The sequence below is a fragment of the Leptodactylus fuscus genome, chromosome 1 (genome assembly GCF_031893055.1).
Source record: "Leptodactylus fuscus isolate aLepFus1 chromosome 1, aLepFus1.hap2, whole genome shotgun sequence".
Taxonomy (NCBI): domain Eukaryota; kingdom Metazoa; phylum Chordata; class Amphibia; order Anura; family Leptodactylidae; genus Leptodactylus; species Leptodactylus fuscus.
Genome location: NC_134265.1, coordinates 200,047,689 through 200,074,224, shown reverse-complemented (window position 1 = coordinate 200,074,224; position 26,536 = coordinate 200,047,689). Strand labels below are relative to the sequence as shown.

General features: G+C 43.9%; 1 protein-coding gene across 1 annotated transcript in view; it reads right to left on the bottom strand.

Annotated features, from left to right (window-relative positions):
• The window catches only part of MATK (megakaryocyte-associated tyrosine kinase), a 210,144-nt gene that overhangs the window by 19,239 nt on the left and 164,369 nt on the right, over positions 1 to 26,536 (bottom strand). The window contains exons 3-8 of the mRNA XM_075281512.1: positions 19,381 to 19,494; positions 18,222 to 18,337; positions 17,695 to 17,914; positions 5,527 to 5,620; positions 3,559 to 3,624; positions 1,362 to 1,461 (exon numbers count right to left, since the gene is read on the bottom strand). Of these exons, the coding sequence (XP_075137613.1) occupies positions 1,362 to 1,461; positions 3,559 to 3,624; positions 5,527 to 5,620; positions 17,695 to 17,914; positions 18,222 to 18,337; positions 19,381 to 19,494 (710 nt within the window). The remainder of the gene's footprint in view (positions 1 to 1,361; positions 1,462 to 3,558; positions 3,625 to 5,526; positions 5,621 to 17,694; positions 17,915 to 18,221; positions 18,338 to 19,380; positions 19,495 to 26,536) is intronic.

Sequence of the window (26,536 nt, the reverse complement as noted above, 5' to 3'; positions counted from 1 at the left end):
ATCTGGTGCACAAGACGTCACAAGAGTAACTAAATATATTAAGAGGCTGAAGATTCTTAAAGGGTTTCTACCATTAAAAAAACTTTTTTTTCTAGATAACATGCCTTTAGAAAGGCTATTCGTCTCCTACCTTTCGAAGTGATCTCCGCCGCGCCGTTCGTTCGAAATACCAGTTTGTACCGGTATGCTAATTAGTTCTCTCGCAGCGATGGGGGCATCCCCCAGTGCAGGAAATGCGATGGGGGCCTCCCCATTGCTGTTCGAAAACCGACTCCAGTGCCGCCTCTGTCTTCTTCTGCATCCTCCCTTTCCTTCTTCGGCTTGATGTCGGACGTGTGCGCAGTACGCTCTGTTCGGCGAACTTCGCCGAACGTACTGCGCATGTGCAAAATTGCGGTGTTGGCACTTGGCTGCGGGCATGCGCAGTACGTTCGGCGAAGTTCGCCGAACAGAGCGTACTGCGCAGGCGTCCGACGTCAAGCCAAAGAAGGAAGGGGAGGATGCAGAAGAAGATAGAGGCGGCGCTGGAGTCAGTTTTTGAGCAGCAATGGGGAGGCCCTCATCTCATTTCCTGCACTGGGGGATGCCCCCATCGCTGCGAGAGAACTAATTAGCATACCGGTACAAACCGGTATTTCGAACGAATGGTGCGGCGGAGAGCACTTCCAAAGGTAGGAGACGAATAGCCTTTCTAAAGGCTATTCTGACGTGTTACCTAGAAAAAAAAGTTTTTTAATGGTACTTTGTGTGTCTCTGCCACCAGCACAATATTAAGAATGGTGCAAGACTTATTAAGTTTACCACTACTTTCTACAAGTTGTTACTGTTTGTCTACATATATCCTATTCTAAGGATATGTACATCTGTCTCTACAGATGTATCCCATATTGATAGAGAATATATACAGTAAATGATGTCACAGTTTTGTATTATGATAATAGAAAATTGAATGACTACATGCGTCATATAAACAAATAATCAACATTAAAAATTGTTTCTAAATCAAAGGGGTTTTTCCATCAAAGCAAGTAAACTGCTATGGATAGGGAATAACTTGCAGATGAGTGAGGGTCTGACCACTCAGACCCCCACTGATCAGTAGAACAAAGCACTGTACTTTGGCTACAATATCTCCGGTACTCCCATTGAAATGAATCGAGCAGTGCGCATGCTGCCCAATCACGGTCACATTCACAATGGGGGACAAAAGTTCCCTGTTCTCCTGATCAGTGGGGGTCTGAGGGGTGGGATATCCAATGATTTGCATGTTATTCCTATCCTATGGATAGGTAATAACTTACCTTGGTGGGAAAACTTCTTTAATCTCTGCTAGACTTTAAACTCACACTTGGAATACTCACGTCATTGTTATGGTTTCTGCCAAAAAGTTTTTTGCAGTGACATCGCACTTAATGCTCTTGATAGCTACTAGCTGACCCATATACACGCCTTTCAGTACATCTAAGAACAGAAAGCATAAAACATCATATATAAAAAGAAGTATAAGAGCTACATAACAAAGTAGTACAGTGAAACATCAAGAATACAGCAAAATGTGGAAATGTATCAAGGACAAGCAACATCATAGGCATACATTTTTATGTTTCAGCTGTGTTACTGATGTCGGGTCAGATCCTTCATACTTTGTGTTAAAAAGCTCCTGTCTTTGATGTAATAGTATGTCATAGAGTGGGAATTGTAAAAAAACAAATCTATTTTTATTTATAGCCTGATTCGACCTTACTGTCATTTTTGAGGGCAACCATTACTACCTACAGATGTAGTAGTATTAACCCAAACATCTGTAATTGGTTAAACTGCTGCAATGTGATATCTTATTACAGACGACAGCAAAAAAACATTTTTTCAATGATTTTTCATTATTTTTAGATATTCATGAGTTAAATGTGGTTGTAACATCTCTGCCTGTTCAGGTCACTGTGCCACCCTCTGCTCGAATGCGGCGGTGCAGGAAGCGTGTGCAGTTTGATAATTTGCTTAGAGTTTTTAGTTGCACTGTGTGAACACGGCTCTAGTTCTGTAATTGAATTTGCACCACACCCGTCTTCTGCCATTGTTGCCTCTGTCCATTAAGTGGTTAAATTTTGTCTTGCCCTGTGATTGACAGCCTGCCTTCCTGTCAGGTCCAGGGCGGGTTCATCCTCGCCTATTTAGTCTTCAGTCACACTGGTGCCTGTTATTGCCTCGTGCTTGCTGGTTTCTCTTCCTGTTCACTTACTTGTATTCTTATCCTTGACCTTGGCTTTCCCTACTGATTATTCTTTTGGACTCTGATTTGGCACTGCATTGCTCTACTGTTACCAAACCCTGGCTTGCTGACTTCCCTTTGTTGTTGTTCGTCTTGTCTGCGTTTTGTGTGTCACATATATAGGAAGGGACCGTCTTTGAGTTGCCGCCTATTACATAAGATAGGGCCTGGCAATAGGAAGGGACAGTGGAGGGCTTCAGCTTAGGGCTCACTGTCCCTTGTGCCCCTTCCTCCAGGGTTCTCCAGCAGCTTCTGGGGAATTGTCATCTAGCAATTCCCTAACAGTGGTCTTTTGAATGCAGATTTTTATAACAATCTCTGAGATTGTCCAAAATAAAGTATTTTTGGAAGAGGTACAAGTATATTTGCACTCTTCCTTCAAAAGAGGTCATGATGTCATGTTGGGTCAGTAAAGGATCAGTATATTGAGTGGAGGCACAAAGGGATTGGGTTTGATGGGAGGGGTCAGAGGGGGTATGAGTGGGGCTAGAGACATGTACTGTTATATGCAGATCTGCCTGTGTGTGTGCCACATATTTTTGTCTTTCTGTCATCTGAAAGTTGGGATGTATGTTTTTTCATTTACTGTATATTATGATATTATTGGGTCTCTCTCTAACCCACTGAAGCCATCCAGTGTAGTCTTTACTCATTCACCAGCAATCTCTCATGGGGCCTGACTTATTACTCACAGACACACAGTACTGTTCAGCTAGTTCATGGTGACCCTAATATAATACTCAGCTGGTTCCGATGTGTGAAGTATAGCTATACACAGGGATGTCTTCCAGACTGAGTTTGGCAAGGTCTAGGTACATGAGGTTGGCTTTCACCTAGGATTCCAACTCTCTTGTAACCAACCAACAATATAAATCAGAAAGAAATTCATTTTCTGCCTGCAGTATACAGAGGTAGTAGGTGGACGCCACACCAAACAGAACAATGCAGTGACACACCAGCAAGGGAAACACCAAATCATTAACCAAACAACAAAGTGAACTACAAAGGTTTCTACAGGTCGCTGGCTGGGAGATACCTTCACACAATAACTCAAATTCCATACATAAAAGGTCAATGGGTAAAACTGTCCAAACTATTATGGCCCTAATAAGCCGAATAGGAGGGTTATCATCATATAGTGATAATATTGGTATGCCTAAGTTGGGGGCCCCCTTAGACATGTTTGCTCCCTTTGTGCTGAACCCCTAGCTACGCCTCTGTCACACACACTTGGCTTATAATATGAATATGTAAATTGTCCCTAACAATCTTATATTACTAAACGTTACCTCCAAACTCTCCCTCTCCAATCTTCTCTCCGAAGGACAGGTGTTGAACATTGAGCAACCACCCAGCTGTATAAGGAGTTGAGATGATAATGTAACATTAGCAAGTTGTATTATTAATATTGCTGAGTTATCTATGAACAATTTGTGTAATGGATCAGGGAAGGAATGGGCAGGGTCTGAGGAGAGCTGAGTATCTTTCTCAGGGGGAACTCTTTTAAGCCTTCAGTTATGTAAGGGCTTTTGCTACAGGCCACCATTTGGAAAAGGTCTCTGTTACAGGCCCCTATACAGTAGGGGACCATGTAATGTCACCACTCCTGCTGCTTTGTATAAAAATGGAGCAGCAAAGGTGACAGCCGACCCAGTACAGGAATGGAATGGAAGATGTAGTTAAGTATAAATGCTTATTTATTTCTTACACCTCCCCTGCTGCCTGCATTTTTTTTTTTTACTTTCGGACACCCCTTTAATTCCTTTATAATATATTCTATTCTTTAAAGTGGTAGTTGGATTTAAATTTTTTTTGCCTTTTTGGTAAATTGTCTTTTAGGTAAGTATAGTCTTTTCTAACGGAATTGTCTTTTAGTTAAGGGTTATCTATTGTCTATTATCTTTTAGGTAAAGGTATTTCATTGTCTACCTGGGTCATCTGAAAGCCTGGGTGCTTTCGGATGACCCACAAACTATTTTCCAGCAATGTTTTCTGTGAATGACCAAAGGGGCTGTTTCTATGCGCCCGCGTATGGACACCTTATGTGATAAATACACTTACTGCCAAAAGTGACCTTGGTGTTATCATGAAAATATGGAGTATGTAACTTCATGAAATTTGAGGCTTGTACCATGTGGGTGCAGGCCTCCGAAGGTCAGACTCTCTAAGGTCAGACTTCTCCAAGCAATACATCATATTCAACAGAATGGAACATCTATGGAACCATTTTCTAGCAGTGCACCGCATTTGCACAGTTAAATATAGAGAAAGCAGTTCATCCAAGCAAGAAAATAATTGTGCAAATATATTTTTAAATATTTAAAGTAATGCACCAGTTCAGTCCCCAGTATATTTAGATATATGGGCATAAACTTCTGTTTGAGCACACAGCATGGTTCAGAAGGGTGGGAGCATAGTGATTTATGGGCTTTGGAGTGCAAATTTGAGAGGTACTGGTTTATTGACCCCCAGAGAAACCAGTAAAGTGGAATTCCCCTAAAAGTGCACATGCTCACTATACCCCTTGATAAATTCTGTGAGGGGTGTGTTTTTAAAAAATGGGGTCACTTTTGGAGGGTTTTCATTGTTTTGGTACTCTAGAAGCTCTGTAAATGAGACATGGCACCCGAAAACTATTCCAGCAAATTCTGGTGTTTGCCCAAACATCAGTTTACACCCACATGTGGGATATTTTGGTGCTTGGGAGAAATTGCATAACAAACAGTGATGTGCACTTTATCCTTTAACCCTTTGTGAATGTGTTAATTTTAGGGCTAAATTAATGTTATTGAAAAAAAAAGAAATATCTAAATTTCACTTTCATATTATTTTGATGCACGTGAAATGCTTAAAGGGTTAGCAAACATCTGAAATCGTGTTTTAAATTATTTGGGGGTGCAGTTTTGAAAATGGGGTCATTTATGAGGGTTTTCTAAAATATAGGTCTTTATAATCCTCTTCAGAACTAAAATGGTCCTTAAGAAATTAGTCACCATCCAGTATCTGTGAATATAAAGAAGCTAAGTGCATGGAGTGTAGTGTGACCTCTAAATGGAGGGATCAGGCAAAAAAAATATGAATAAAGTCAATCTTAGGAGAATTAGTTAATATGGCTATAGTTTTTATTTTTTATTTTTCCATCAGCAGTTAGTAACTTGGGTAACTGGGTAATGCAAAGTTTTGTATTATGGAAAATCCTTGTGTAGTATTTTTGCATTTCTTTTTATCTACTGAAAAAACTTCAGAAACATACACACCTTTTGCAAGTTCCTCCTCTGCTGACTTTGCCCCTTGCTTTGGTTTTGGTTTCATTAGTTTTGTGGCAAGGACTCCTTGGTTAGCTGTGTAATACTGTAATATTCAGTTATTTTATTTCCATGGAATAAAAAGTGGTCAGTAAAATATAAAAATGACCTTTCACCACCTCCAATTCATAGCATCTGTTAATAGGCACAGCTCCACTGATTCTGAAACAGTTGGAATTTTTTCTCTAGCCCCCACCATTCCAGCACAATTAGTGCAGTTGATTTTGATTCCTGTTATGCTATTAAGGTTCTGTACTGTCAGGTGGCCAGTATCGGGCAGGAGTAGGAAAAGGGGCATGGTAGAGCACTAACCAGAGGTGGACAGTGTCAGACTTTACACCCTAGTTGCTACAGCCTGACTCATCCCATCTGATGGTGCCGATCATAAATTTATACAGAGCCACATATTCCTTTGAAACAGTGAGGCTACAGAATAAAGTTCAACTGTGCTGGAATCAGTGGAGTAGAACCTACTAAATGATGCAAAGAGATGGACTTGGTGGTGAAAGGACCTCTTTAAGGCATTTATAGATACAAAGCTACAAACATTAATCATTTCAATTTAAGGCATCATGCACATGCTGTCACCATGTGCTCATATCCTGTATGAAGGAACATGGAGTCCCTATGTCTCTATACTTTAGGTAGGGACTAATTTTACCACTTTGTGACAACATATTACATACTGTATATTCTTCCATAGTAGAAATCTTGACATTTTCCTACACCTCCAGAACCTGATAGAGCTTGTACCGAGCAGTACTACAGTTTCATGCACTTTCATTCAAAGTTCAATGTTATCTTTAGGGGCTGTTCACATAGGAATTTGGCACAGAGTTTGAGGCCTTAAATTCCGCCTCAATTTATTTTCAGCTAGCAATAAGAATAAACGTCCTGCTCGTTCTTCAGGCAGATTCCATCTGAGAACTCACACTGAAGTGAATGGGAGATGGAAAATACACCTTTACCACTTCATCCACAATGACAACCTAAGTGGAGGTTGACCCTTGACCTTTGTAGGGACAGGAAATAGAGACAGTTTAAAAAGCCCCTCCTTAGTTTCCTTCTCCATTGTTTCCCTTGTGCTCTCTGTAAAGGAGACAGGGAGTTGTTTGGAGGTCTAACTTCTTAGTTGTGGGAACCTAATTTGCCAACCAGCCTTCCTGGTCTTTCTTCCTCCTCTCGGGCTTGGAATGGTGTTCATTCCCTGATCCTAAGAGTTTGTGTTGACTTCTCTTTCTTGAATCTTCTACACAGCAAAAGCAGTAGAGTTGTCATCCAGACTACATGTGTGTAGTAGCTATTCACTTCTGGTAGGCGAGTGATTTTCGGTTGCATCATTTGGCTACTGGGGCTCCAGCGGGTCATTAGTTGTGTCACTTCAGGTGTGACTATTTAAGCGGGTGGACTGCGTTATATAGATTGGGGTTAAGTGTGCTTCTTTGAAATATTACCTGGTTCTTTATTAATTAATGGGAGCTTCTTCTCTACCCTTTTAAAGATAAAGACAGAAGGTTCTCCCAAAAGAAAAACCTCCTCTTCTAAAAATTCTTACAGGAAGTGAGTCCTATGTTAAATGAGTTAAATGAAAAACTTGTGTAAAGACCAGCACCACACCTCTAATGAGGCGAGGGGAGGTACCCACGTGAGGGGGCGGCAGCCCGGGCGATTTTTTTTTTTTTTTTTTATTTGAATCAGCGCAAGGAGAGCTGCCGTCTACACTGATACGTAGACGTCTGACTGCCGAGAGATGAAGATCACGGAGGCAGCGGGAGCAGCAGCGAGATCGGTAAGTATAATAAAAAAAAAATTGTTTTATAATAGGCCTCTACCTGCAGGAGTATCTCCAGCAGGTAGTGGCCTATTTGCCAACCTCCCCGGACCTGCTCACTGTTGCCCCTGCTTCCCCTTGTACTATAGGCCGCAGTGAATAGGCCCGGGCCAGGCCGCGATCCCACTGCCGCTATTATTATACTTGGGGGTCTTTTCAGACCCCCGAGTATAATAATTTTAGCCCCAGGGGAGGTGAGGGAACATAATAAACACTGTTACCTCTCCGGGATCCGATGTTAATCCTAGCAGGCTTCGGACCTATATGGTAATGCCCAGACGTCATGTGGTCTGGAATATTACCATATAGGCCCAAAACCTGCTAGGATTAAAGAGGACCTTTCATGGGTTTGGGCACAGGCAGTTTTATATACCGCTGGAACTGTCAGCTTTCCCGATCTGTGCCCCGGTTGAAGAGCTATCGGTGCCGATACCGTAGCTCTTCACAGTCAGAAGGGCGTTCTTGACAGCCTGTCAGGAACGTCCTTCTTCCCAGCAGCGCCTATAGTGCTATACAGTGTGAGCGCTGACTGTGAAGAGCTATGGTACCAGCATCAATAGCTCTTCACCTGGGGCACAGATTGTGAAAGTCGACAGTGCACTGAATTCAGCATACTGTCGGCTTTCCAGCGGTATTTAAAACTGCCTTTGCCCAAACCCATGAAAGGTCCTCTTTAACATTGGATTCCAGAGAGGTGAGTTACAGTGTTTATTATGTTCCCTCATCTCCCCTGGGGCTCCAATTATTATACTCGGGGGTCTGAAAAGACCCCTGAGTATAATAATAGAGCTTGAAGGGTCCACTGTGGCCCCTGTAACCTCTGCGCGGCTTCTCAGTGGCTAAAGCCATCAGAAATATGTATTTTCTGATGGCTTTAGGCATACCTCGCAACTTTTGAAGATTAGAAAGAGGGAGAAAATATGCGGCGTGCGCAGCGGTGAATTTAGCTCTGCCCACTTTCATGTTGACTCTGCCCATTCTCATTCATTTTTCATGTGCTCCCACACAGTATAATCCTCCTACAGTCACCCGTACATTATATGTCCCCCCGCCATCTCTCCCCCAGTTTCATATAACCCCTTCATCTGCCCCCAGTTTCATGTCCCCCCTCCATCTCTGCCCCCAGTTTCATGTCCCCCCATCTCTGCCCCCAGTTTCATGTCCCCATCTCTGCCTCCAGTGTCAAGCCGTACCTCCCCTTCATCAGCCCACAGTTTCATGTCCCCCCATCTCTTCCCCCAGTTTCATGTCCCCATCTGTTCCCCAGTTTCATGTTCCCCCATCTCTGCCCAGAGCTTCATGTCCCTTCATCTCTTCCCCCAGTGTCATGCCGTCCCCCCTTCATCTGCCCAGTTTCATGTCCCTCCATCTCTGTCCCCAGTGTCATGCCGTCCCCCCCTTCATCTGCCCACAGTTTCATGTCCCTCCATCTCTTCCCCCAGTGTCATGCCGTCCCCCCCTTCATCTGCCCACAGTTTCATGTCCCTCCATCTCTGCCCCCAGTGTCATGCCGTCCCCCCCTTCATCTGCCCAGTTTCATGTCCCTCCATCTCTGCCCCCAGTGTCATGCCGTCCCCCCCTTCATCTGCCCAGTTTCATGTCCCTCCATCTCTGCCCCCAGTGTCATGGCGTCCCCCCCTTCATCTGCCCACAGTTTCATGTCCCTCCATCTCTGCCCCAGCGTCATGCCGTCCCCCCCTTCATCTGCCCAGAGCTTCATGTCCCTCCATCTCTGCCCCCAGTGTCATGCCGTCCCCCCCTTCATCTGCCCACAGTTTCATGTCCCTTCATCTCTGCCCCCAGTGTCATGCCGTCCCCCCTTCATCTGCCCCTTCATTATGTTCCACCTTAATGTTTAAAACAAAAAAAACAAAACACTTACACTTACCTTTCAACGCTCCCCCGCTGCCCGCTCAGTCTCGCTCACTCATATAGTTGTAGCCGCGATGTGACATCATCACATCACGGCTACACATACAGAAGCCGCAGCACAGCGTTAAAGCAGGAGCTGGCTGTGTCAGCTCCTGCTTTAATCGCCTGTGTTTTCAACTCATTGTCGTCCTCCGGGCGCCGATCAGTTGAAACCGGGACATACCTCCCACCGACTGGGTTGGTTGGGAGGTATGTGGCGACCCCTGTGTTTTGGTCGTTGGACCCCCGCCGGGGTCGCGACCCACAGGTTGAGAACCGCTAATATATATATATATATATATATATATATATATATATATATATATATGTATATATATATATATATTGTAAGCCAATGGCTGGTCAGGTAGTGGAGGGGGTGTACATCTCACCCAGACTACTAAGGTAGGTGAGATGAGAAAACTCCGGAAGGAATGTTTGTTCTCAGCAGACAACTTTCGTCTGCTGAGCATTTTGGTAAATGCCCAGTATTGGGCTGGATTTTTAGGAATGACAGGTAGGTTGGTAGTGGGACCTGTCATTCCACCCCCCTCCACAGCGCCACACCTCCCATGAGGCGACCTGAAGCGAGCGCTTCAGGCGGCGCTATGCCAGGGCCTCAGGGAAGGCGGCATTTTTGGTTACCTAAGCCAGTCCAGGACAAGCTGTCCTGGACTGGCTTAGCACCGAGCGGTGGTTTGGGGAGGCCACTGGAGCAGCGCTGCTCCAGCAGCCTCTTCTCACGCTCAGGCAGAGAGCAGGTCGTCTCCGTATCTGCTCTCTGCCGGCGAACGGCGCTAAGCCTCGTCCCCTGTACTTCGCCACGCCCCCTCCGCTCCGCCCCCTCCTCCCGGAGGGGGGGCGGCTTTCTGTAGTTCGCCTCGGGCGGCGAAAGGGGCAGGTTTGCCCCTGCCCCTCCAGTCCACACTTTGGGGATGTTCTGGCAGCGACTCAGCTGCAGAGAGTTCTCCTCGTCAAGGAGGCTTAAGAAGCCAGCTCCAGCAGCAGACTCTTGGCAGAGTTTGGCTGGAGAGCCAAAGAGAGAAGTCATATTTATGGAGCTGTGTCCTGAATAATCCTACTGGCTTTTTGGATTTCTGTTATTCTAGGTGAGGTAACCTATTCTATGTTTAGTTAGAGCCTAGCCGGGCAGGTATTTATTTTTGTAATGTTTCCTTTTGTTGCTGCACTATATTTTTGAGTGAAAATAAAACTCTACCCTTGTTTTGGACTAAAGAAACTGGACTTGTGTGTCTATGTCACCCCACCTAGCAACCACAGACCCTGACTATATATATATATATATATATATATATATACTATTAATATTATAAATGTGAAAGTTTGTGAGTTTGTGGGTTTGTGGGTTTGTGTGTTTGGATGTTTGCATGTTCGGATGTTTGTTCCTCAATCACGGAAAAACCGCTCGACCGATTTGGCTGAAATTTTCCGCAAACATAGTTAATACACCCGATTAAACAATAGGCTACTTTTCGTCACAATAGCCCACATACGTTTGTGCCAGGACCCCCACAAAACCCAAACTCACACCACCATCTCTGCAATCTCACACACTTTGGACCATAGCAAGCCACAAAATTCATATTGCCCTCTACAGCCTCGCCCTTAACCCCACACAATCTCATATACATATACTTTACCACTTTGCCCCTCACCTTACCGATACTCCAGGAGGCTCTCTTTAACGCTCCGGAGCAGCTATGTTTGCCGACCCCCACCGCTCTGACAATCCGCGACACCGCCCACCCGTGTCAATACCCCTAGGCGGTCTAATAAATGCAAAAAAAAAGTTTAAAAAAAGTAAAAAAAATATAAAAAAATAAATAAAAAGGATTAAAAATTCAAATCACCCCCCTTTCCCTAGAACGCATATAAAAGTAGTTAAAAACTGTGAAACACATACATGTTAGGTATCCTCGCGTCCAAAATCGCCCGCTCTACAAAGCTACACAAATATTTTTCCTGTTCGGTAAACGCCGTAGCGGGAAAAATGGTCAAAAGTGCCAAACCGCCATTTTATCACTGTTTTGATTCGGATACAAATTTTAATAAAAAGTGATCAAAGCAATAATATTTCCCGAAAATGGTAGAACTACAAAGTACACCCGGTCACGCAAAAAAAGATGCCATATACATCCCCGTACATGCATGTATAAAAAAGTTACAGCTGTCGGAATATGGCGACTTTTCAAAAAATAATTTTTAACACAGTTTTGGAATTTTTTAAGGGGTCAAAATGTAAAACCATACAAAATTTGGTATCCCTGGAACCGTACCGAAACACACAATATAGGGGACATGTCATTTTGGTTGCACAGTGAACGCCGTAAAACCAAAGCCCGTAAGAAAGTCGCAGAAATGCATTTTTTCTTCAAATCCACCCCATTCTGAATTTTTTCCCTGCTTCCCAGTACAATATATAGAATAAATAATGATGGCATCATGAAGAAAAATTTGTCCCGCAAAAATTAAGACCTCATATGGCTCTGGGAGCGGAGAAATAAAAAAGTTATGGGGTTTAGAAGGAGGGGAGTCAAAAACGAAAATCAAAAAATGCCATTGGCGGGAAAGAGTTAACTTCAAATACTTCTGTCCCAAAGTCACTATGTAAAGTTTCTCACAACACCGTATATATAGCAGCTCAAATACAAAGTAACTTCAACACAACAGTCTCAGAATTACAGCAACAAGATACAAAGTTACATTTCATATCCCATACCTTATACACAGTACGAAAACCTTACCCGCGCCTGTATATACCCACTGCTACAATCACCGCAGACGAAGTCGCGGGTACCAGCTAGTATATATATATATATATATATATATATATATATATATATATATATGGGTTGGGTGCATGGTGAAATGAGGAGTCAAAGATGTCTATGTTTCAAACTTTACAGAGTCAAGTCACAGCTGAAAGAAGTGGATATGGTTGTCCAAAGGGAAGAGACAGGAAATGTGGGGAGACGTCTCCTGTGGGTATTACTGCATTGTATTTATTGTAATGTCCCCCCCCCCCGCGCTGTCTGAGGCGGACGATCAAAAGATGAACAACACCCCCTCGGACTCAATCCGGGTAAAAAGAAAAACAACAATTCAGAATAAAGTGTTTGGGGACCTTAAATTCAAGAGATAATGCCTCCTGTTGATGACGCGCGTATCACATTGAAAGCAATAGGTAAAAAAGCCTCCCATTGAGTTCAATTGGTAGCGCGTGTATGACCGAACCCATTGAAGTCAATGGGATTCTGTCTTACTGTGCTCACTCAGAATGAGCGACGCGTTGCTCCGTGTTAACGCAGCCTAAAGCATGGGTCTGAAACTTAATTTACCCGGGGGCCGCTGGAGGTAGAGTCTGGGTGAGGTTGGGCCACATCAGGTTTTTCACAAGAAAAGCTCTTACAAAAACATTCCAATGTTATCAATATCAGTAGATATGTTTTAAGATTAGCAACCCGGAGATACCAAATTTATATGGTTTTGTTTACATTTTAACTAGTGATGAGCGAACACTGTTCGGATCAGCCGATCCGAACAGCACGCACCCATAGAAATGAATGGACGCTGACTTTGCCGGCGTCACAGGTGCTTCCATTCATTTCTATGGGTGCGTGCTGTTCGGATCGGCTGATCCGAACAGTGTTCGCACATCTCTAATTTTAACCCCTTAACAAAAATCCAAAACTGTGCCAAATTTTTTTTTTCTTAAAGTCGCCATATTCTGACACCCGTAACTTTTATACCATTTTGGGGATTTGGTATTGCTTTGATCATTTTTTATTCAAATTTTTATCAGAGGCAAAACAGTGAAAAAAATGGAGGTTTAGCACTTTTGACTTTTTTTCCCGCTATGGCGTTTACCGTACAGGAAAAATATTTTTATAGATTTGTAGAGCAGGCGTTTTCGGACAGGGATACCTAATGTGTAGGTGTTTCACAGTATTTAACTACTTTTATATGTGTTCTAGGGAAAGGGGGGTGATTTGAATTTTTAATACTTTTTACATTTTTTTCTTGCATTTATTAGACCCCAAGACGTCTTGAACCCCAAGGGGTCTGATCACTAATGCAATGCATTACAATGCTAATGCATTGCAATACATTGCAAAAAATCGTCATTTCTTTTGCAGGCTGCTCTATGCAGAAAATCACTGCAGACAGGCCAGGGAGCCTTTACAAGGCTCCTGGCTGTCATGTCAACAACGTGACGTCGGTCCTGGAGCATGCTCCAGACGCCGGCAGTGATGGCCAAAATAGCAGTGCCCATGCGCCGCCAGGAAAATGGCGCTTCGGTCAGCTTTCACCGATGCGCCGGAGGGGTTAATGTCTCTGATCGGTGCGGGCAGCTATGGAGGCCGCCCGACCCCCGGGCAGCCGCCATAGTTAAACACCTGGCGTCAGCTGGGGGCCGCACACTATTGTCCCTATGGCCGCAGTTGGCCCGCGGGCCACGAGTTTGAGCCCCCTGTTCTAAGGGAATTAGTCTTGGACAAATAGCAAGATCTTGAAAAAAGAATCTCTCAGGATTTTAAGAGCAGCATTTTGTTTAATGAGGATGATACTAAGCTTTGGTATGGCTGCTTCAAGATTTATATCCAAGACTCTGGCACACATGGATGACTTCATGTTGGGGTGCTTTTCAAGTGACAAGCGCATAGTCAAAATAATGGAGAGCAACCAATACTGGATATTTGCAATCCTTGACCCCCGGTATAAAAATAACATGTCGTCTTTTATTCTGGTAGAGGGGAGAGCCAATTACATTAAGGATTGCCACAAGCAATTGGTGCAGAACATGATAGAGATGTTTCCATCAAATGTCGTTGGCGGCAGAGAGGACAGTTCCTCCATGAGGCGAACAAGTGCCGTCCAGTCCACACCCACAAGGGGTACATTGTCTAAGCTCTGGGACACGTTAATGGCACCCCCTCGCCAAACTCCCGTCACTGAGGGGTCTAGTGTCACCAGGCGGGAAAAGTATAGGCGCATGTTGTGGGAATATACCACAGCCCTGTCCTCTCCGATCCCTCTGCGCCCTATACGTATTGGGTGTCGAAGTTGGACCTGTGGCTTGATCTTGCCCTATACGCCGTGGAGGCGCTGTCCTGTCCTGCCGCCAGCATGCTATCTGAAAGAGTCTTCAGCACAGCCGGTGGTATCATCACGGATAAGCGCAGTCGGCTGTCAGCTGAGAGTGCCGACTGGCTGACTTTCATCAAAATGAACAGCCACTGGATAGACCCATCATTTTCGAGCCCACCAGTGTCAAGCACCCCAACATGAATTGTCATGTCTGCGCTCAACTTCTACAATTCCTCCTCATATTCCTCCACCATCTGCGTTGCACAATTCTGAACCTTCTAGGCTCAATCCACCCTGATTTCCCCAAACTCTTCTGGTTAGAGGCTGAATCCACCCTGATTTCCCCAAACTCTACTGGTTAGAGGCTGAATCTACCCTGATTTCCCCAAACTCTGCTGGTTAGAGGCTGAATCTACCCTGATTTCCCCAAACTCTGCTGGTTAGAGGCTGAATCCACCCTGATTTCCTCAAACTCTGCTGGTTAGAGGCTGAATCCACCCCGATTTCCCCAAACTCTGCTGGTTAGAGGCTGAATCCATCCCGATTTCACCAAACACTGCTGGTTGGAGGCTGAATCCACCCTGATTTCACCAAACTCTGCTGATTAGAGGCTGAATCCACCCTGATTTCCACAAACTCTGCTGGTTAGAGGCTGAATCCACCCTGATTTCACCAAACTCTGGTGGTTAGAGGCTGAATCCACCCTGATTTCCCCAAACACTGCTGGTTAGAGGCTGAATCCACCCTGATTTCCCCAAACTCTTCTGGTTAGAGGCTGAATCCACCCTGATTTCCCCAAACTCTGCTGGTTAGAGGCTGAATCCACCCTGATTTCACCAAACTCTGCTGGTTAGAGGCTGAATCCACCCTGATTTCACCAAACTCTACTGGTTAGAGGCTGAATCCACCCTGATTTCACCAAACTCTGCTGGTTAGAGGCGGAATCCATCCTGATTTCCCCAAACTCTGCTGGTTAGAGGCTGAATCCACCCTGATTTCACCAAACTCTGCTGGTTAGAGGCGGAATCCATCCTGATTTCCCCAAACTCTGCTGGTTAGAGGCTGAATCCACCCTGATTTCACCAAACTCTGCTGGTTAGAGGCTGAATCCACTCTGATTTCACCAAACTCTGCTGGTTAGAGGCTCAACTCACTCCAAGGGCCAAAAACATTGCTGGTGCAAGGCTCAACTAACCCTAAGGGCCAAAAACACTGCTGGTGCAAGGCTCAACTAAGTTAAAGGGCCTAAAACTCTGCTGGTATGAGGCTGAAGTCACCTAAAGGGCCTCAATCTCTGCTGGTAGCTCAGCTTATGGGCCTCTAACTTAATTTGGAAGGGCTCACGTTAAGGGCCAGAAAAGTGAATTTTGGATGGTCTAACCACATCTCTCACACATCCACAATGACAGTTAATGGTGGATACTGTTGGATTTCCTATTGCCTATTCCATCTGTGGTTGTCATGAGCAACGTGATTTAAAGAGGTGCTTGTTAAGGTTTCATTAGAGTAAAATTTGGGTTTCTGTCCATCCAATTGGGGAGGAAAGAAGGTTTCCAGGTATTTTTCCACTTTCATAGTGGTTTTTTTGAGTGTGGAAAGTATGTAGTTGATAGGCTGTGATGTTGGGGTAAAACTGTGACTTGGGCGTGTTAGATTCCCCCAGGCATGATTCCCCTGCTGTCCCAGTTGCATTCCAGAGGTGTTGTCATCATTTGCTGAGGTGTCATAGTGGACTTAGTTACCCTCCTGAGTCGAATATTGGTTTCCCCCTAAACAAGTATTTTTTCCCCATAGACTATAATGGGGTTCGATGTTCGATCGAACAGTCGAGTATTGAGCAGCTACTCTAAATGGAACTTCGAACTTCGAACATTTCACTGTTCGCTCATCTCTAATGAACACCCATTTAAATGATTTTATGCATACAAGTTTTCCCTATATGTATACTAAAGATGTATACTCATCGCAGACTAGGTTCACATCTGCATCTGATTTTCGATTGGGGATTCTGTTCCTCAATCCGCTTTTAAAATGTGCAGAGAAAAGTCCTGCAAGTAGGACTTTTCTCTCTTTATTTTTTCAGGTAGATATCAGGTGGAAAACCACCAGACCCCATTATAGTCTATGAGGTCTGCGGGTTTCTGTGGGTAACCACTTATTTATGCATATTAGGATTCCCCAAGTGAACTCCACAAACAAAAACTTGAACACAGGTGTGAACCTACTGTAAAAAAGTTATGGTATTTTTCTAACATACAGTATGTCATTGCTTTACTATCAATAGGGGTCCCCAATTAATCTTGAAAATGAAGGTGTCACAGTAGTAGCACTCAATCTCCTTTTATTGTTTCCTTCTGCACAGTGACATTGTTACCACTTTCTGTGCAGGCAGCTGCAAAGCAAACCCACTCAAATATAGATATAGATGTTTAATTTTGGGTGGCTCAAGTCCAAAATTTGTATCGTTTTGCACATACTACACCTTAAAATGGCTTCAAACATAGTGTAGAACACTCTTAGGGCTACTAGAAATCTATCTATCCAATTTCAAGAGATCTCTAAGGCAAACACAGCCGAAGTTAAAGGGGTTATCTGGGCAAAAATGAAATTTTTTAAAAAGGCTGGAGAGGAGAAAAAATAAAAACAAATCATACTCACTTGTCCCGGGAGACTCCCAGCGCAGTCTGGTATTACCGGTCAGTTAGTGTCTTCCAGCAGAAGTCCCCTCCGCACGTGATTGATGAGGTCAGTCATTGGCCTCAACGAAGAACACGTGACATCACAACCTGTGACATCCCAGGTCCCTTCCTAAAGCTGGAGATTGGCCTCATCGGTTAATTGAGCAGTTAGGAGACCACCACTAAATGGTGGTGGGGCATGGGCAGTCAGTGTATAGCACAATGTCGGATGCCTATGCAAGGCAGAAGATCAGGAGACCATGAAGAGGGATGTGAACAGAATTGATTAAGGGGAGGTGAGAGGTTATGATGCAGGGATGCTCGGAGCACAGGGGGAATGCCCTCAGTAAGCGTAATTTGCATATCACAATAAACAGATTTTTATGGGGCGGGGAAAAGTAGAGAATGGAAGGTAGGAGGAGAATAGCCTTTTTTAAAGGTTATTCCAATGTGCCATTAGTTTAAAATGTGATTTTTTCTAATGATAGACTCCCTTTAATGACAATCAGAGAGATTCCTCTATATTGGTGCACTATACAATGAGGTCTAGTGTACAAATAAATGCTGCTCCTGTAATATGCTGTATATTACCTCAATCATATCTATAAGGTTGCAGAATTTTTGCTTGAGGTCAATGCTTAATTTTGTATCTTGGTAACAAATCCGGTACTGTATAACTTTGCCTTTGTGAGAAACACAAAGTACATAGTCTCCAGGATGCCTTATTGACTCTCGTACCAGAAATAAGCCACCTTCTTTGGAGTGAAGCTCTTGGACAGCCTGATGCCCAGATATAGACCCATGGAACCAACTGCAATTGAAAGAGAAGTTAGAGATTCTTCAGATTACTATTACATTTGTATGACAAAGGCATTCATACATATAAAATGTTCAGTAACCTTGGAGAAGCCTTATTTCATATATCAAGTACTTATAAGTGAGAAAATATCAGCATTTTAATAATTAAAACCAATGAAATATATAACATTTTAAAGTCAATGAGTAGTCAGCAGCAGATTAAAAAATAGGCGACATAGAACAAATAGGCCCTGTGAACATATAAGATTATAATGTTAATAGAATATCCATATTTAACTTTGAAATAACAAATAACTTACGGCATCAAACTATGTCTCTGGTCAACTTTAATAGGCGGCCGCTCACGCACTGCATTTGCAGAGATCAGACCTTTTAACCCACTTGAATGGTGCTGGGCTGTATACCAGCCTCTCTCCTTAGGTGAAAAGAATATAGAGTTGGAATATGTTGCAAGAGAAAATGTAAATGAAAGCAATTTATTACACCACAAAATATGGTAATACCTGCTCAGATTTAAGAGACAGTTCTTTATACAGTTATCTTTAATAACATATCTGCATTGCAACTATTTAATGTGTCTCCATGTCACTCAGTGTTTCCCCTATAATACTCCTATGCAGAGATCTACCTAACCCAAAACCACATCTAAAGGAAAATGACATTTCATCACTCTGAAAGACCGGTTCATCAGTGCACACGGAATTTTTGGCGCTGATTTTGACGCTGAATCCGCCTCAAAATCAGCCTCCAAAAAAAGCCTCCCAATAGAACTCTATTGGGAGACTTTTTTTGGAGGCTGATTTTGAGGCGGATTCAGCAAAATGAGAGTTAAAAGGTGCTCAATGTGTATATCTGTAACTCTGGTACCATTTCTCCAGTACACAAAGTATCTTCCAGCTCAGGGCTCGTTCACATCTGCGTCGCCCTCTCCGTACTGCAGGTTTCCGTTTCCTGCCTAAAACAGAGGCAGGAGACGGAAACCTGCAGGAGTCTCTCACCCATTCATTTGAATGTGTGAGAGAGATGTCCGGCCGTGAGCGGCGGTGAGCGTTTTGCGCTCTCCGCCGCGAAACCGGGTTTTATAATCCGGACACAGAGTCGGACATGCAGTACTCTGTGTCCGGATAAAAAAATCCGGTTTTGCGGCAGAGAGCATAAAACGCTCACCGCCGCTCACGGCCGGACCCGGTCTGTGCTTTCCGTCTTCTGGCATGCAGAAGACGGAAAGCACAGAACGGAAAGAAGAACGCAGGTGTGAACCTAGCGTCAGTAGTATTTTTATTGTGTAAAAAAATAAAGTAATCCGTAATTATCATGGAGTGAACAATATGGCCATTACATTCCAAATGTATGGTCCTTGAAGAAAAATTTTAATTTGAAGAGCTGAATTACTTGATTTTCTTGAACTATCCCTGATAAATTTGTGCCATAAGACACAACAATGGGAAATACATTTACCTGGCATTTGTTGATTATAGTAACAACGTCCCCTTTAAGAAAGCCAAGCTCTTGTGGTTTAGGCTTGGTATTATCAAATTTTGTGATGCACTGTGTCCCCGCTGTCAAACCTTGCTGGTATTGTGAAAAGTAATAAAGAGCTATTAAAACAAAATGTAAAAAATTTACAAACTTTGTCATGTCATGTCAACACTTCAAGTGTCTGCCAGATCCAAAATGTCTCTTAACAACCTCTAGGTGACTTTATACTTTCAGGAGGCCCATTCTTATTCCTTAGTATTTAGACTCTATGCAAGTCCTCTCCAAAGAAGAGATACAACCAAAAAAGGTCAACAGCATCATGTGTAATAGAAAAGGGAAGAATTGGGAAAAATGAACTGTAAAAATATAGTACAAAACTAGTTCCAATTTAAAAATGTTTAGTTTCTCTCTTTCTTAGTTTCATATAATGCACCTACAGTATATATGCATTCATGTCATGTCATGTGCACCTTTATAATAGATTCTCTATTTAGGAAAAAGATAGAAGAAAACAGCTAAAAACTAAAATATTTTGTTTAAATAACTATTCTTTTATGTCTCCTTACTATAGCTTTCATGGTAAAAGTCACCGAGGTTAGTAAGAATACTGATACTAATTCCTCATGCACAAGAATGTAGTTGTTTTTCTTTTTACATTTTGTCCACAATTGCAGGTTGTATATGGAACCTTTCATTTCTATGGCCCCAATACGCAAATCCATAGTTTTTACTGATCAGTGTCCGGGCCCTAGAAACTATCCACGAATTATGGAGCAAATGTTATCCCTGTCTGTATTTGTAGCACAGACTCACAGATTTTGTGAACAGAGTAAAAACCACTATGGTCGTGTGCAGTGGCGTAACTAGGAATGGCGCCCCCCCCCCCAACCGACGCCGAAGACCTCGACCGACCCCCTCCTCCGCACTCTATTATGTCCCTTAGTAAGCTCTGCACACAGTATTATGTCCATTAGTGGCCCCTGCACACAGTATTATGTCCATTACTGGCCCCTGCACAGTATTATGTCCATTAGTGGCATCTGCACACAGTATTATCTCCCATAGTGGCCCCTGCACACAGTATTATCCCCCATAGTGGCCCCTGCACACAGTATTATCCCCCATAGTGGCCCCTGCACACAGTATTATCCCCCATAGTGGCCCCTGCACACAGTATTATCCCCAATAGTGTCCCCTGCACACAGTATTAACCCCAATAGTGGCCCCTGCACACAGTATTATCCCCAATAGTGTCCCCTGCACACAGTATTATCCCCCATAGTGTCCCCTGCACACAGTATTATCCCCCAGAGTGTCCCCTGCACACAGTATTATCCCCCAGAGTGGCCCCTGCACACAGTATTATCCCCCATAGTGGCCCCTGCACACAGTATTATCCCCCACAGTGGCCCCTGCACACAGTATTATGTCCCACTGTGGACACCCATAAACAATTATTATACTCTGGGGTCTTTTCAGAAAAAAAACCCCAAAAACATAAAAAAAACCAGTTGCTTACCTGTTCCCTGGCTCATATGCTGTCGGCCACTGCTCTCGTCCTTCTTTAATGACGTCGGACGTCACATGACCCGGGAAGCAGGCCGGGTTCATGTGACGTCAGTGACGTCAGACAAGTATGAAGGAGGCCTGGCAGGATCGTGGAGAGGTAAGTAACAGTATTTTTTACATTCCCTTACCTCTCCCGGTCCGCCGATCATTATACTCGGGGGTCTGCAAAGACCCCCGAGTATAATGATAGTATTTGTGGGGCCCGCGGTGTCACTTACCGATCCCGGCCCAGCCAGGATCGGCAAGTAAATAGGGCCCGTAACGGCTTATTAAAAAAAAAAAAAACGCAGCGGTAGCGGCTGTCACCGGGCCCCCTAATGGCCTGGGTCCTGTGGCAGCCGCCTCCGCTGCCTCTATGGTAGTTACGCCCTTGGTCATGTGCATGTAGACATTCCACTATTCCCTTCATAGTACGGACTATATTATTTCTTTATAGATTTACAAGTAATTTGGTCATTGGAATTGATATTAGACATTGCAGTTCCATTGAACAGTATGATGCCAGACGTTAGCTCATTCCCATCTATTTACATTTTATTTTATATTATTTTGTAAATCATTATTAATACTAAATCAAGCTACTATTGCTTTATCTCCCACAATTTCAATAACATCCTAACTAACCTCAGTGACGTGTTACTAATTCCTCACTGATTAAATATGAATGTGCCCCAACATTCTTTTTATTAATAGGTAGGTAAAGTAAACAGCAATACACATGTACATCTAGAGAATACAGATAGTTGGCATTACCCAATTGCAATAAAAAAAAAGGTTTATTCAGGGGCATAACTAGCAAAGACTATGTTTCATAGCAAATTGTTGACCCCATCCCTATATGGCATAGTGCCCTCTTTTCTGGCCTCCACATGGTATAACAACCCATTTGTTCACTATATGTCCCAAAGTGGCCTTCAGATAGTATAGTATCCCATAGCGGCCCCTCTTTACAGTATAATGTCCTATAGTGGCCCCTTCACACAGTGTAAGGTTTCATAGCAGCCCTGTACACAGTTGTAATGTTACATAGTGGCCTCTTCACACAGTATAATGTGCCATAGCGGCCCCTCCACAATATAAAATGTATCATAGTGGGCCCTCTGCACAGAATAATGTCCCATAGCAGCCTCCATATAATAGAATGCCCCACAGTGGCCCCTCTGCACAGTATTAGATTCCATATTGGCCCCTATGGTGTTTGTTGCACATATTGCAAAAATTTCAGTCCCTAAAGTATAATGATCAGAGATCCAGGGAAGATGAGCAAACATAAAAACCAGTAGTACTCACCTCTCCTGCGCTCAAGCATTATAGATTATAGGTTACTCCGGTGTCATTATGCGTTGTGACACAGCCTGAACCACATGGCATCTATGACATCACTACAGACTCCTGAAGACAGCATGGAGTCATGCCCGAGCCCAGAAGAGGCAAGTAACACTGGTTTTTATGTTGTCACCTCCCCTGAGCCCCTGATTATTATACTCTGGGGTCTGAAAAGTTCCCAGATTATAATAATAGCGGCTTCAATTCGGATGTATTCTGTCCAAACACAACTGCCACACTCTTGCCGCGACCTTACTTACCCATCCCAGCTCATGCTCACGGCTGCCTCTGCTTCCCCTTCTGCCCTTCAGGGGGCCCCTTGCATCTCATACTGACGTGATAAGGGCCACAAGCAGGAACTGGGATCGGTAAGTAAATAGGGCCTTTTCTAAGGTCCAGTGTCTAACATATATACAATGCTTATCCACAGAATTACTTCTGTTTCTGATACCCATTGAGGAAAGTCAATCAGACTACAATGTTTGAGGAACTAATATAATATGTTGTACTTATAGGGATCAATGTGACTTTACTTTGTTTTTCTATGACGCTGAGACATCCTATTAATATTATAAAGGTGAAAGTTTGTGAGTATTGTGAGTTTGTGGGTTTGTGTGTTTGGATGTTTGTTCCTCAATCACAGCCAAACGGCTGAATGGATTTTGGGGAGATCACCAAAACCACATTCCCCAGCTTCATGTCCCCCCCCTTCTTTGGCCCCAGTGTAGTTAGACTCACCTTGCCACGCTCCACCGACGCTCTCTCCGCTCGCTCGCTGCACATAGGTGTCCGGCGGCTGGCTGCGTATGGCAGGCACCCTGCAATACAGGCTTCGGTATTCGGCAATGCACTGTATGATACCGGCGCCTGGATTGCAGTTTACCTGCCTAGGCTGCAATATGAGCGCATGCCTGACAGGCCAGGGGGGCTGTCATAGCAACCTGATGCCCTCGCTCTACCTCCTATACGCCACACGCAGCCAGCCGCCTGACACTGATGTGCAGCAAGCGAGCGGAGAGAGCAGCGGTGGAGCATGGCAAGGTAAGTCCGACTACACTGGGGACGATGTGGGGGGGGGGCATGAGGATGGGAGCAGAGATGGGGGGACAAGAAACTGGTGGCAGATGAAGGGGGGACAAGAAACTGGGGGCAGAGATGGGGGAACAAGCACCTGGAGGCAGAGATGGGGGGACAACAAACCGGGGGCAGTGATAGGGGGGGGGGACAACAAACTGGAGGCAGAGATAGGGGGGCAACAAACTGGGGGCAGAGATGAGGGGGAACAAGAAACTGGGGGCAGAGATGGGGGGACAAGCAACTGGAGGCAGAGTTGGGGGGACAACAAATGGGGGGCAGAGATGGGGGACAAGAAACTGGGGGCCGTTGAAAGGGGGGACAAGAAACTGGCAGAGATAGGGGGACAAGAAACTGGGGTCAGATGAAGGGAGGGACAAGAAACTGGGGGCAGAGATGGGGGGACAAGAAACTGGGGGCAGAGATAGGGGGAAAAGAATCTGGGGGCAGATGAAGGGAAGGACATGAAACTGGGGGCAGAGATGGGGGGACAAAAAACTGTAGGCAGAGATAGGGGGGCCAAGAAACCGGGGGCAGACATGGGAGAACAATAAATATAAGCGGTTCAGCACCACCGCCAACCCGCAGATGAAGTCGTGGGTAACTGCTAGTATGGATATAATTCCTATATAAATAAATCCCTAATTGCCCTCACACTGGAACAGGCTCTCATGCTGGCACCCACCAATCATAAAACACAGGAGAGCAGTATAATATTAGATATACACAGTTGTCACGGTTTCCTGGCACCAGGACACTAACCCATACGGAATACCTTTACTTACAATAACAATACAGCACAAGACATTTGCTATAAAGTCAGTTTATCCAAAACTTTCTACAGATCAGTGGACCTAAACTGTGGACTCAGGATGTGGAAAGGGATTATACACAGTCCAGTCACATTAATGTGACCACTGCCTACTTTTGATGTCAATGTTAAATAACCAATCGCAGAAGGCACATGTCATCAGCCATCTGGGTGTACTCATCATTGTGGAAGGCATGATGGATCAACACAAGTATGCATCTATCCTTGCGGGCCATGTTCACCCCTACATGCGAAATGTTTTTCCTCAGGATGATGGCATCTACCAGCAGGACAATGCGACGTGTCATAAAGCTCGCAGTGTACGTGTGTGGTTTGAGGAGCACCAGGATGAGTTTACTGTACTCCCTTGGCCAGCAAATTCCCCAGACTTGAACCCAATCAAGAATCTGTGGGACCACCTTGATCGGGTTGTTCATGCCATGGATGCTCATGCTCAACTACATAACCTAGCGCATCTGATCATGGCACTGGAGTCGGCATGGCTCAACATCCCAGTGAACATCATAACAACATCCCCTCTCTTCCTGCACATCTTGCAGCGGTCCGCTCTGCGAAAAGTGATTATTCTGGATTTTGACAAGTGACATTAATGTGACTTTAATGTGACTGGACTGTGTAATAGATTAATGCCCCATCACCTCTACTGCACCTTGATGGAATACTACAAACTAGGCCGAATTCCAAGAGGAATATGCTCAAATCTTAGATCAATCCTGATTATATTATAATAAAGTTAAGACTATTCTTAAAGGGGTTGTCTGGGATAATTGGAAATCCCTACACTAATCTAAACACACTCCCCCTCCAACTTTCTACATAACATAATTATTCAAAAATGTATATTTACCCATATCCCTGGGGTGATCATGTGACATGGGACATTTTCTGATTATCTGGTGATGATCTGTTTCCCAATTTCCAGAAACGGATCATCACTTCCTCCTGCAAGACAGCTCTTCCTTCTTTACTGATTCTGTGCCCTCTTCTCCAAGCGCTGCTCTGTGCACTGTCGATAATCCACCTCTACTGCGCAGAGACCAGAGCAGTGCTGGGAGAAGAGCATACACCTGCAAAATCAGTAAAGAAGGAAAGGCCGTCCCACAGGAAGAAGCATGGAAGGTAAGTATATAATGGGCTTGGGGGTTTGGGCTGAGTAGGTAGGGAAGGGCGAGACAACTAGAGAGACAGGGAGGGGGTGTATGGACAGAGAGAGGAGAGAGGGAAAGAGGTGAGAGGGGTTAGTGTGGAAGTTGTATAGCAGGAAGCTGAACCCTGTAAACAATGCAGGAGATACCTATTTGACTATGCTCAGTTTTTCTGTGCTATGGAGACATATGGATGTAATTCCAGTATAAATAAATCCCTAGTTACATAAAAACAAGTATCGTATCCCAGATCTTCTTACTATTGGTTATTGGCACACAGAAATCTGTCAAGCACGTGGGAGCGTATTCCAGCCCCCGAATCTGTGGTTGATTCATTTTCCACCATATAGACTTAGTCTCAAAATTAACTTTTCCTGAATGTCCTTCAGGTAGCACAGAAGGGTTAAGTTTCTTAAACCACCTATTGGGCAGAAGTATCAAGAGATTACTCAACTGGTTGTCTAACTCTCTATAAAATCACTTTTCAGACAATAAGCAGATGTGTTTTTTTTCTGATGGATGGGAAGAAACTGAATCGAAGATGAAATGTCTGGTGTTTGTTCCCGAGTGTGGGGTGATCCTGCCATAGGGAAGACTGCATATATACATAATACAAATATTATAGAATATTTGTATTATGTATATATGTAACATATATATATATATATATATATATATATATATATACTAGCTGCTACCCGCGACTTCGTCTGCGGTGATTGTAGAAGTGTGTAAATAGAGTTGCGGGTGAAATTTTATTAGTGTGTAAAAGGTATGGGATATGAATGTTGGGTAATTGAGAGAATACGTGAGGCTTTTTTGTTTACAGTAGTTTTTATTTGAGCTGCTATACGTTGTTTTCCAAAAGTGTACATAGAGTGTTTGGGACTGAGGTCTTTCAAGTTAATATACTTCGGTAATGTGTGTGTTTCACATTTTTTATTTATTTATTTATTTATTTTTATTTTAATGGTAATGAGTTTTGCAGGCTGCATCCAGCAGCTTGCAAAACAATACGGTTGTAGAACAGGAGGGGGTGTCCTAAAGAATGCAATACATTGCAATCCTAATGTATTGCTATGTATTGCATAATAGTGCCAGTGCTATTGCAGGCTACGTAGCATAGCCTGCAGCAGCCTGGACACAGTCAGCTGAGTGGGAGGCGTGGGAGAGGTAGCAGCTGCTATAG